General features: G+C 58.2%; 1 protein-coding gene across 3 annotated transcripts in view; it reads right to left on the bottom strand.

Moving 5' to 3' along the window:
- Positions 1 to 12,584, bottom strand: part of EPB41L4A (erythrocyte membrane protein band 4.1 like 4A) — a 40,843-nt gene that overhangs the window by 24,319 nt on the left and 3,940 nt on the right. For 2 of the 3 annotated variants that reach the window (XM_078879139.1, XM_078879141.1), the window contains exon 1: positions 11,550 to 12,533. In XM_078879139.1, the coding sequence (XP_078735265.1) occupies positions 11,550 to 11,660 (111 nt within the window). In that variant the 5' untranslated portion in view covers positions 11,661 to 12,533. Of the gene's footprint in view, positions 1 to 11,549; positions 12,534 to 12,584 lie in introns of those variants that run through there. The other variant, XM_078879140.1, reaches the window with a different exon arrangement.

Raw genomic sequence — 12,584 nt, 5'->3', positions numbered from 1 at the left:
TGTCTGTGTGGCTGGGTGTGTGTGAGGCTGGGTGTCTGTGAGGCTGGGTGTGTGTGAGGCTGGGTGTGTGTGTGGCTGGGTGTGTGTGAGGCTGGGTGTGTGTGTGGCTGGGTGTGTGTGAGGCTGGGTGTGTGTGTGGCTGGGTGTGTGTGAGGCTGGGTGTCTGTGAGGCTGGGTGTGTGTGAGGCTGGGTGTGTGTGTGGCTGGGTGTGTGTGAGGCTGGGTGTGTGTGTGGCTGGGTGTGTGTGAGGCTGGGTGTGTGTGAGGCTGGGTGTGTGTGAGGCTGGGTGTGTGTGAGGCTGGGTGTGTGTGAGGCTGGGTGTGTGTGGCTGGGTGTGTGTGAGGCTGGGTGTGTGTGAGGCTGGGTGTGTGTGAGGCTGGGTGTCTGTGAGGCTGTGTGTCTGTGAGGCTGTGAGGCTGGGTGACTGTGTGGCTGGGTGTCTGTGAGGCTGTGTGTGTGTGAGGCTGGGTGTGTGTGAGGCTGGGTGTCTGTGAGGCTGGGTGTCTGTGAGGCTGGGTGTGTGTGTGGCTGGGTGTCTGTGAGGCTGGGTGTGTGTGAGGCTGGGTGTGTGTGAGGCTGTGTGTGTGTGAGGCTGTGTGTGTGTGAGGCTGGGTGTCTGTGTGGCTGGGTGTGTGTGAGGCTGGGTGTCTGTGAGGCTGGGTGTGTGTGAGGCTGGGTGTCTGTGAGGCTGGGTGTGTGTGAGGCTGGGTGTCTGTGAGGCTGGGTGTGTGTGAGGCTGGGTGTCTGTGAGGCTGGGTGTGTGTGAGGCTGGGTGTGTGTGAGGCTGGGTGTGTGTGAGGCTGGGTGTGTGTGAGGCTGGGTGTCTGTGTGGCTGTGTGTGTGAGGCTGGGTGTGTGTGAGGCTGGGTGCAGGGTGCAGGGTGCCCGGGTGGTGCAGTCACGGCTGGGTGGCCCTCAGGGGGAGGGGGTTGAGGAGTGTGGGCGTGGGGGCCCTCCGCACGCACAGCCGCTCTCAGCACAAAGACAAAGATCCCCCGTGTAGCCTTCAACAGTCTTTTGGGGCAAGTGCTGTGAGCGAGCACCTACGAAGGACGGCACGCCACACTAGAGGGTGGGTGGCCAGCACCATGTCTCCCCAGTGCTGATGTTTACACACCACACCAGGTACTCGCTTAAGGCCGAGTCAACCTAGAGGAGGCCCACACTGGTTCAGATAATCGTAGCTGGTGTTGGCCGGGTTTGTATCTCAGCGCGCTAACAACTGCACCACCGCTCCCCACGCTCTCCACACACCCTGCCACGTGACCCGCACAGCGTGGCTGTCCATCCCGTGTTCGATTCCCGGGCTATTAACTTCGGTGGCGAGCGTTTATCTTGAACCGGTCTCGGCTTCCCCTTCTTCACCAATCCCCACTCGACCGGCATGGTGAAGTATGGTCAAACAACCCCGCAACGGTGTAGGGGGAGACCGCCTTCATGCGGCAGCGGGCTGACAAGGCCTGTACGGGACGACTGTGGACCCGGGCGGAGGGCAGCAGGTCGCAAATCGGCAGCTTGCGAGTTGACATCATGATTGTGGTGGAGGTTGACTCAGCCCATCATCATCACTCCCTCCCTCCCTCCAGGGTCGATAAAAACAAATACCACTTTGTGGCGGAGGTCAGCAGCGGATTGTCCTTGTGGACACCCTCCCCACCACCATGGGAATGTGGAATTTCCACTTTGCACCAGCGTCTCGACAGGGTCTGTGTAAGCAGGCGCCGTTTAACGCCTCGTCGTATTGTAGTAGCAGGCTACCGCCACCAATGCTATCCATAATAAAGATTTGTTGGGTTAGATCGTGTCAATATAAATGTGTCGTTCACCCCCCTCCACCACATTATGTCCATACTTTGTGTGTGTTGATGCATTGTGAGTGACCCAACCAATGACAGGGGCGGCATATTCTCAGATGAACACAACTTACATGACTACACTGCCCCCCCCCCCGCTGTGGTCCTCACGTCTGATAGGCCACCACAGTGGTGACGTCACCCTTACACAATTCCTGCAAATCGCCTGATGAAGCTGGTTGTGGTTGTTGTTGTAATCACCAGCCAAACGTCGCACTCGAATTGTAAACGTGGCTGTGGGTTTACTCTCCAACACGCTGAACTAGTAACTAATTGGCGCGGTCCGTTCACGCGACGAACCTTCCTAGTTGGCTGCGCCCGGTGGCGGCAGGGTTACCCACGCGACGTTCATATCGACGCGACCCAACAGCCTCCACCGAAGAGCCGGTGCCACCACCGATTGGGGATTATGATGATTATGATGATGATTGTGATTATGATGATTGTGATAATTATGGTGATGATTATGATGATGGTTATGATGATAATTATGATTATGATGATGGTTATGATGATGATGATTATGATGATTATGGTTATGATGATGGTTATGATGATGATGATTATGGTGATTATGGTTATGATGATGATGGTTATGATGATTGTTATGTAAGAGCGACATTACGCGGGTGCCCGCCACGCGTGCGCCGTGCGTGCCTGGACGTGATGCACACAGTAGGCGTGGCGTGGTGTAGGCGTGACGTGTGGGCGTGGCGTGGTGTGGGCGTGACGTGGTGTGGGCGTGGCGTGGTGTGGGCGTGACGTGTGTGAGCGGGCGGGCGAGTGGGGGCCCGGCTGTAAGCGACACCACAAGGTGCCGGGGTGGTGGGTGGGGGCCGTTGCTGCGGGCAGAGCGCCGAACCGGTAACCCGAGCCAGGCCCCCCCCCCCTTCACCCGCGGGGCACAACGCCTCATTACCGCCCATTACCCCGGTTACCCATTATCATACCCCACGCCATCCCATTCATTACCCATTTACCAGCGTCGTAACCCTATTATCCGGGTAACTCATTCCATTCTACGCAAAACCCTCGAGTCAGCCAGCGCATTGCCTGGTCTCAACGCCGCCCAGGTAACACCGGGTCAAGGTTCAGTCAAGTTGATTTTGTTAATCACGGTGAGAACTCGGACGAGACGCTGATATTCTGATTTGCAAGAGTAATCTGGGTAAATGCTTGAGCGAGTGGATGGGTACGTGAATGTGTGAGTGGGTGAATAGGTGAATTATTGAGTGGGTGGGTGGATTGGTTGGCGAGTGAATGAGTGGGTGAGTGATTGGGTGAATGAGTGGGTGAGTGATTGGGTGAATGACTGAATGGGTAAATGTGAGTGGATGAATGATTGAGTGGGTGGGTTATTGAGTGGGTGGGTTATTGAGTGGGTGGGTTATTGGGTGGGTGGGTTGGTGGGTGGGTGGGTTGGTGGGTGGGTGGGTTGGTGGGTGGGTGGGTTGGTGGGTGGGTGGGTTGGTGGGTGGGTGGGTTGGTGGGTGGGTTGGTGGGTGGGTGGGTTGGTGGGTGGGTGGGTTGGTGGGTGGGTGGGTTGGTGGGTGGGTGGGTTGGTGGGTGGGTGGGTGGGTTGGTGGGTGGGTGGGTGGGTTGGTGGGTGGGTGGGTGGGTTGGTGGGTGGGTGGGTGGGTGGGTTGGTGGGTGGGTTGGTGGGTGGGTGGGTGGGTGGGTTGGTGGGTGGGTGGGTTGGTGGGTGGGTGGGTGGGTGGGTTGGTGGGTGGGTGGGTTGGTGGGTGGGTGGGTGGGTGGATGAGGAGGCGAGTTGGTCGGTGAGTGAGTTTCATTTTAAAGTTTATTTTGTTTAACCAGGGTGAGAACTCAATATACCACATTTATGAGGCTCATTTGCAAGAGCAACCTGGGTGAATGATTGAGTGAGTGGGTGGGTAAGTGAGTGAATGAGTGGGTGAGTGAATGATTGAGCGAGTGGGTGAGTGGATGGATGGGTGAGTGGATGGATGGGTGAGTGGGTGAACGAGTGGATGGGTGGCTGAGTAAGTGGGTGGATGACTGAGTGAATGAGCGGGTGATTAAGTGGGTGAGCGCGTGGATGAGTGAGTGAGAGAGAGTCAGGCTTGCTTGTATTAATGCTGGCGAACTGCCCGATGTTCCAGGCGAGGATCGGCTTCGACACGCAGCGTCTCATAATCATGAGCAGCAGTGGCCAGGCTTGCTTGCATCAATGCTGATGACCTGCCGACCTCACAGACTCGCCGAGACCATTATGATGACATCAGGGCAGGGTTTATGGCGAGGGTCGCGGCGCGTCCCACGCGGTGAAGTTGGTTCGGCCGGCACGACTACATCGTGGTGGTGGGGGGGGGTTTATGACGGTGTCTGTCAGGGTTCAGTGACCCCCGCTGTCGCTTCTTGGGTTTTACGAGCCGACTGGCACTCCGGGGTGGCAGGCTGTGGGTTTATTTATATTTTCATTTCTCTTGAACCGTGGTCCACGAGGTCCCCTTGCCAAGTCGTATTGCTCACGAGGGTTTAGCGACACAGGACACGGACCACAGGCCCCAGCTCGGGATGGAGGCCGCCGTGGCCTCGATGAATAATGCAGCAAAGGTTCGGTAACAGGAGAGCGGCCGCTACGCCGTGGACGCTGTGTGGTGGCGAGCAGCCACGCTGGAAGTGCAGCCCAGAAGATCGACGTCTCGATCCCAATCACCCGGCGCGGCGGCTCAAACATTGGCGCATGTTTTTTTTAATTCGAGCCCTTCCTCCTCCCTCTCCCATCGGCCCGTATCCACCCAGCGGTGTGAATGGGTTCACTCGCAACGGTTGAGTCTATCATCGGCAGGTCGGGCGGCGTGTGATGGTGGCGTGAAGTGTGGGCACGCTCACCTGTTCCCCCGACCACGTGAGATGAACGTGGGCGAGTAGACTAAATACACCCCACGAGAGCTGGCTCTAAGTTGGAGGACCCTTTCCGCAAGCAGTGGCGTGAGCAAAGCAATTGCAGGGCTGCACCTTCACCTCTTGTTAGACATATCTTGTGAGTATGTAAACTAAAACTAAACATTTTTATTATTTTACCAGGTAAGGCCCACTGAACTATGTAGCTCTTTTTCAGAAGCGACCTGGCCAAAAATTATAGCTCAACGAAGTGTCGAATCATGTGGAAATTTCAAGCGGCCAATTACTCTAAACGCGTGTTGATTCTCAACGTGGAGGGAAACCCCGGAGGACCTGGTGAAAAAATCCACGCGACTATGGGGAGAAAGACACCGCCAATTTCAAATACGCAGGCGTCAGGGTTCAGAATCGAACCCACGACCTCCTGTATACCAGGCGAGGGAGTTACCATCTCGCCACCGTGGCACATCGACAGCAACAGAGGCTCTTCCGCTCCGAGGGTCAGCCGCATGTATGTATGTTGAACTTCCTTCGCACCGTACGTGCTAATTGGAGATAATTTACAACGCACATTGCTACGACGGATGAATAGGCCCGCAAGGAGCCAGCTGGCCACGTGACCACCTTGAGCAGCCATGAGAGATGCGAAGCCAGTGGTATCTCTTAGCTGTTATCATTTACAGCCCTCTGTCGATCAACCATATTTCACCACGCCGGTTAGTGCGTGCGCCAGATATCACTCTCGGCCACTGATGTCCACCCGCCCACTGAGCGAACTCAGATCGTGTAATATTCCACACAGCTCTGCACAGATAGATTTAAGAATCCACTGCCGTACCGCCACCTCCTGGTCGTGGCCGAACCGCAGCAACGTCACAAGCGAGCCAGAGAGCGGCGTCCTCCGCCGGTAACCACGGGTTACGGGCCTGTGCACTCCCCGCCAGGCCTGGGCCTCTACAGCCGTTCCGTGGGACGCTCGCCCCCTGGCAGGGGCCCGCGAACTCCCTCGCTCCGCTGACGCGGCGACCTTTGGAGGTCTCTTTGCTTGTTATGGAGGGCCGACGTAATTAGTCATCGCTAATTGGCCATCGCCAATTGGCCATCGCCAATTGGCCATCGCCAATTGGTCATCGCCAATTGGTCATCGCCAATTGGTCATCGCCAATTAGCCAGGCGACCGCGTTGAGGAGCGCTCCCAACGCACCAAATGAAACGCAACTTCCTGGGGGCTGCCGGACCGTCCCGGGTTAACGCCTGGTGGACACTGCCAGGTGGACACTGCCAGGTCCTGCTACAGCATTTCCGGTGGACACCCCAAGTGGACATTCCTGGTGGACAACACTGGTGGACAACCGCCCTGGTAGGCAGTATGTGGTGGATACCCCAGGCAGACACTCCTGGTGGACAACACTGTTGGACACGCCCCTGGTAGACCCTCCTAGGCAGACCCTGTGAAGAGGCACCTTACGGCGGACACCGCTGGTGGACATCCCCCAGCGGACCATCTAGGGGTGGTCATTCTACGGTGGACACTCCCGGTGGACGCTTCTTGGCGAGGCTTCTCGTGCAGCGTCTCTGCTGGACACGCCTTGGCGGTCCTTATCGTAGTTTGATCTTACCGGAGGACTCTTTGGGGTGGTGGACACTACCTTGGGGCGGGCGACACGGCCCAGCGGTCGTGCGTTCGCCACTTGTTACAGGGGTTTGCGGTTCCAATTCGGCAGTCCGCCCCCGGTTCCTACTGTGGTGAGTATTGAACCACACGTCACGGCGAGCATCCTCGCCGCACTCATCAGGTACTCGTGCGGGAATATATTGTTCGTGTTGTTGGATGACGCCGCGGTGCGTGTGTGTGTTCACGCGTGGTTTCTGCCAAAGTGGAGGGTGGTGGCGCAGCGGTTTAGCGCACTACAAACCCGGCTACCCGAATTCGATTCCTGCTCACGGCCAACACAAGTGACAGTAAATATATGAACCAGCCCTGGGCCTCTCCTAGGTCGACTCGGCCTCAAACGAGTACCTGGTGCGATGTGTGAAACATGGCCACTGGAGAGATAAAGGCGGCCGGGTGTGCGTGGTCCAGGCCACCCACTGCCTCGTTTGCCTTGCCGGCATTCATAGCTGCTAGTTAATCTCAGCACTGCGCCAAAGATACTTGAATGTCGTATTCGGTCCTTGGAAAGGCGATGGTTTCACACCCCTGTCGCGTACACTCCCCAACGGGCCCCCTGGTATCCCTTCGCCGGGTGCTCCCCTGCCCCGCACCCCCCTCTCCTCCGCTCTCCCACGCCCCGGGGAGAGAGCGAGAGGCGAGAGAGGCGAGAGAGAGAGCCACTTGAGTGTTCCCTGACAGGCTCTCAAGTGCGGCCTCTCTGCGGCCGCCCCGCTGTTCCCCCCCAGGGTTCACCGCAAGCCGACACCGCCACTTTCGCCGAGGTCAAGAGCGGCCGCGGTAATGTGCGAAAAGCAGCCGAGCTCCCGTCATAGGCACGTGGAAGTTCCGTCACGCCTGCAGATGCATTACGAGTGACGCCGGCTCAGGGTTTAAATTGTCCACTGGGTATTTCCCGGGTCGCTGGTAGGCTGGAGTAGATGGCATGTGACTATCAGTTAGAGCCAACTGTTGGTGTGCCGGGTGGACCCAGCTGACATGAAGCCCTGGCGAAATCCACCTCCACTCTTACCAGGCCCACATTCACGACATCCATCTCACAATACTCCCACCTATCCCTCACCAAAGATAAACACAAAGATTCCCCTTATAGCCTTCAGTAGACTGATGGGGCAAGTGCTGTTCGCGACTAGCAGCACCTATGTAGGCACGGCACACGAGAGGGCGTGGGTGGCCAGCACCACGCCCGGCCCCCTTTGTCTCCCCAATGCCGATGTTGTTTACGCACCGCACCAGGCGCTCAACTAAGGCCGAGTCTACCGAGAGTGAGGCCCCAGTCCGATTCGTACGGAGATATTAGTCACCAACGTTGGCCACGAGTGGGTTCGTGGGTTTGTAGCGCAGCGCAGCACTAACTGCTTCTGTACATCTCTCACCACCCACCTACCCACTCACCCACCACCCACTCCTCGCCCACCCACCCACCGCTCGCCCACCCACTCACCCAACCTCTGCTGTCCACCGCATAGCACGGTGGGGTCGCCCATCACAGCCCAGGCCCAAACCCAGCTTTTGCTTCTGGGATCTGATGAAATTTCAAGCTCTCTGGGTGACCTGGTCACGGGCAAATTCACGTCCTCATCAATCATTGCTATTGACATTATCGTGAACATGTAAAACCTATGTAAAATAAATGCAGAACAGCTGAACCAACAACCCAACGCAGCACCCTCCCGTATAAATCAATCAATGGTATCGCCAGTTCCAAAAAAATTACGGAACCTGAACGGGAAAGTATACGTAAGAGTTTCACGGAGACGGTACGCACACACCACGCAGTGGTGGCTACGCTGCACGTGGCTGCCTATGATACAGCAGCAAGGGTTGGTGGATCACGCACAGATGGTGTGAAACTCCCTTCCCCGTGGACGTCGAGGGGGAGCCGTAACCCTGGCCCTGCCAGGAGCCGGCTGTACAGCACAGTGTGGACTAATCCCCATCCGTTCCAACCCCCCTCCTGGCGGGCCTTGAGGAGGAGCCGTACCCCGGCTTGCCAGGATGTCGTGCCGCACAATGTGCACTGCACCTGCTCCGTCTGTACGGGGATTGAGTGTTTCTCGCGCGTGGGTGTTCTCCAGGTGCTACGGATTCCTCCCACTTGTATAAACAACGTACACATTGGCCGTGATGACACCTTCAGTATATATAGAGGACCGGGGAGCTTGGGCAATTACTGGTAGCACCGGCTCATCGCTGCTGCCGCCTTCCCGCTCGTCCATGGTTCCTCCGCGCACCTCCCGAATCTTTACGGCGGCAGTGGCGCGTCACACATCGATGTTACCGTAACAGGCGACGTTCTGGGCAACGACCCTTCTGCGTCGTCGTCGTCGTCGTCGTCGTCATAGCGTGCAACCCCTTTAAACACAAAAAACAAAAACTACAACAAAAACCCCCTCGGGCAAAACGCGCGGGGGACACGCACCGTGCGCGATAACTCACTTTGCACCTCGGGACAGGCACATAATGAAGAGGTCTGTGTTGAGCACCACCCCCCCACTACCCCCCACTACCCCCCCCCCCCCCACGAGTGTGGGGCTGGCTGGAGAGGAATGCCTCTCTCCTTTTCAGTGGCCCGGTCGGAGCGCGGCCGCCCATTCATCGCGCTCGGGGGAGGCCGCCGTCACCACTGCCACGCATTCCACGGCCCGGGCTGTCAGGGGAACAAAGCCGGCGTGAAGAAGGAGGAGGAGTAGGTCTGTGTGTGTGTGTAAGTGAGAGTGTGTGTGTGTGTGTAAGTGAGAGTGTGTGTGTGTGTGTAAGTGAGAGTGTGTGTGGGTGTGCGTGCGTGTGTGTGGGTGAGTGACAAAGGCGGCCGGGCGTGGTGTTGATGGGCACTCACCCACCTCGTGTGCCGTCCTGGCCTTCGTAGGTGCTCGCTAACAGCACTCGCTCCAATGGTCTGTTAAAGGCTTTGAGGGGCACCTTTGTCTTTGAGCGATTGGGAGCTGTGTGTGTGTGTGCGATTGAGTGAATGAGAATGTGCGAGTGTGCGAGCGTGTGTGCGTAAGTGAGAATGTGGGAGCGTGTGTGTCTTTGTCTTTGCATGCGTGGGCAAGTGAGTGTGTGAGTGAGTGTGTGCGCGTGGGTAAGTGAGTGTGTGAGAGTGTTTGAGACTGTGTGTTTTTGTCTTGGTGTGTGTGTGAGAATTACAAAGCCGACCGAGTGTGGTGTTGGCCACCCACCCCCTCGTGTGCCATTCCAGTCTTAATCGGTGCTTGATAATAGCACTTGGCCCAACAGTCTGTTAAAGCTATATGGGGGATATTTGTCTTTGTGTGTCTGCAGTTGTAACGGGTGTGGCATGGGCTAGAGAAGAGATTAACTGATGTGGTAGAGGAGGATGTGGAGCTGAGTGGACTTGCAGATGAATGGTACCAGCGGTGTCAAGATTGGCCTCTACGCAGGAGGCTCGTGAAGGACGCTGTGACTGGACAGTTGGAGGCAGTCACCCTCCAACAACAACACAGGGCAGAGGAGTGACGCTCACAACAACGAGCGGAGCGCCGGACCGATAAAATGCAGCGAGTTGGCACAGCGGAGAGCACAGGTGGTGCATATGCCGGTCATCTCGGTCACCCGGTGACCCCCGTGACCGCGCGACCTTGTGGTTCCATGACCCCGCGGTCCTCAGCGATTCCGTTCGCGGACGCCCTTTTAGCGGCAGGAACCGAAACGCCATCGCCACCGAACTGCGCCGGTTTTCGGCCGAGAGAAAAATCTGTTGACTGCCGCGGACTTTGCCGTGAGATCTGTGCTGCGTCACGCAGACTCCTGGCCACCGCTGCGCCACACCGAGCTGCACCAACCCAGATTTGTTTTTGTTCGTCAAAAAAAGTTCAAACGTGAGCCGCTCTCTCTCTCTCTCTCTGGGGGTTCGTCCGGAGTGCAGATGTCAAGGTCGCGTCTCGATGAAAGTTGTTTGTCTTTTACACGTCGGTATGTACCGCCTCCCCCGCGTCGCGTCCGGTCCTTTACAAAACACGAAAACCGCAGAGTGAACACAAAGACGTGCGGAGAGGGAGACGCGTCCCTGCCGAGGATGCACTTTGGAGAGACAGCAGGAGAAAGGCAACACGGATTAGGGAGAGCGGCCAGGTTCATGGCGTCGGTCTGTCAGGACAGGCCGACGCAGGCGTGTGGCCTGAGAAGAGAGAACAATGACAGGTGACGTTTCGGGAAATGATCCTTCTTCGGAGTTCATCAAAAGATGTGCGCTGTGGAGAAGGGCCTATACGTTCCCTCTTTTAAGGCCCCCCTCCGTGCAGCCTCAACAGACTGCTGGGGCAAGTGCTGCTAGCAAGCAGCATCTATGAAGGCCGGCATGGCACAGCACCACTCCCGGCCACCTTTGTCTCCCCAGTGGCGATGTTTACTACGCACCGCTACACCAGCTGCTCGTTTGGGGCTGAGGCCACGGACACACGGTGTTGTTATTGATGAATGTGTTATTGTTGTTGTTGATGTTGTTGTTGATGTTGACGAGTCCTTGTGCACCGGCTGTGGGCGCTGGCTCGGGGAGGGACGCGTCTAGCCACGGCTGGAGGTGGGACGGTGCCCCCCCCCCCCCGATGGTCGAGCTCAAGGGTGGAGTGACGGCCGAGGGAAACGGAACGCGTCGGAGGAGACCTCCACCGAGGAGACGGAGCGGCGACGGTGGATCGTCACATCGCAGGATCGTGAGAGAGGATCGTGGGCGGCTTGGGGAAGACCTTCATCTAGCAGTGGATTGACCATGGCTGCTGCTGCTGCTGCTGCTGATGATGATGACGATGATGACGATGATGACGATGATGATGCTCAAGTGAGCACAGGGGAGTTGTCTTTAATCCAGCATTGGAAATTCCACGTTGCTATAACGAGGGCTAGTATGTCCACATGGGGTTCGGGCACAAATACGATGCACACCTGGCCACGCCTGAACACGCCACACGCCTGAACACACACGCGCACACAATGTACACGATGTATACACGATGTACACCCGTGGACATTTCCAAACGCAAAACACGCACCCCCTGCACAGCACGCTGTCGCACACCCCAACACTCGGTGTATACACAACACTCCCACACCTGCACACATCACACCTGTGCCCCCCCCCACACACCTGTCCGCCTGACACCGCTCCCCTGCGGCCCCCACCCCGCGTGCCTCACCTTGACTCCGTGCTGCTGGGACGTGAGCTGCAGCGTGGTCTCGTCCAGCAGCAGAACCTCGCAGTAGAACTCCTCCTCCTCCTCCTCGCCACCCCCACACAGGCAGCTCATCCTCGCCCACCCTGGGGGTCGCGCGCGACGGGGGGGCCCTGCCGACGGGGTGGGGGGCCAGCGTGGTACGGCGAGAGGCGGGGGGGGGGTTGAGGGGGGCGATCCGGTGGCAGCAGATATCGCCGCTGGACGTCCGCACGACGACTTGGTGGTAATCCGGTGGATCACGCGAATTTGGATGATTACTTCGGAGTCTCGATGGTCACTCGAGTCTCCAGGATCGTTCGAAAATCCGGACGATCATTCGATCCAGACGATCACTCGGGTCTCGAGGGTCACTCGAAAATCCAGGCGGACGCTTTGATCGGGACGATCCCTCTCCGTCCGCGTGGAGAAACCCCCCCACCACCCCGCTCAGGGGCCCTCACATCCCCACGCCACCTCCTCGGCCGGCTGCCGCTCGCCCTCCCTCTCTCGATCCTCCTCGCCTGCACCTCCTCCTCCTCCTCCTCCTCGTCCTCCTCCTCCTTCTCCGCCGTCAGAGCGCCGCGCCGGGCGGCAACGACGCGAGGAGCTCTCGTTGTGTCATCCGCCGACCGCTCCCCTCTCCCCCTCGCTCCTCCGCTCCCTCCGCTCCCTCCGCTCCCTCCGCTCGGATCGCGGCCACACTCCAGACGCAGCCCCCTGCCAACGACAAAGCCGACGGTTTGCGACGGGAGGTGGGGGGGGGCATTCATCGCCGCATCGCCACCCCCACGTCCCCCGGGAGCGGCGGTTGAGTGGCCGAGTGGGGGAGGGGGGAGGCCGTGACAGAATTGCTCAGCCGAGTCCACGCGGCTCTCCTGAGTCGCGTTGAGTCACCCCCAACCCCCCTCTCATCGGAGAGAGGGGCGAGTGTGGTCAAGCGTGAATGGACGCTACAGGCCTCGCTCTCTCTCTCCCGCACGCCCAGGGTAATCATTACTCGACCCAGCACAAGTGTGG

Source organism: Lampetra fluviatilis, chromosome 53 (genome assembly GCF_964198595.1).
Source record: "Lampetra fluviatilis chromosome 53, kcLamFluv1.1, whole genome shotgun sequence".
Taxonomy (NCBI): Eukaryota; Metazoa; Chordata; class Hyperoartia; order Petromyzontiformes; family Petromyzontidae; genus Lampetra; species Lampetra fluviatilis.
This window is presented reverse-complemented; position numbering and strand designations above follow the sequence as displayed.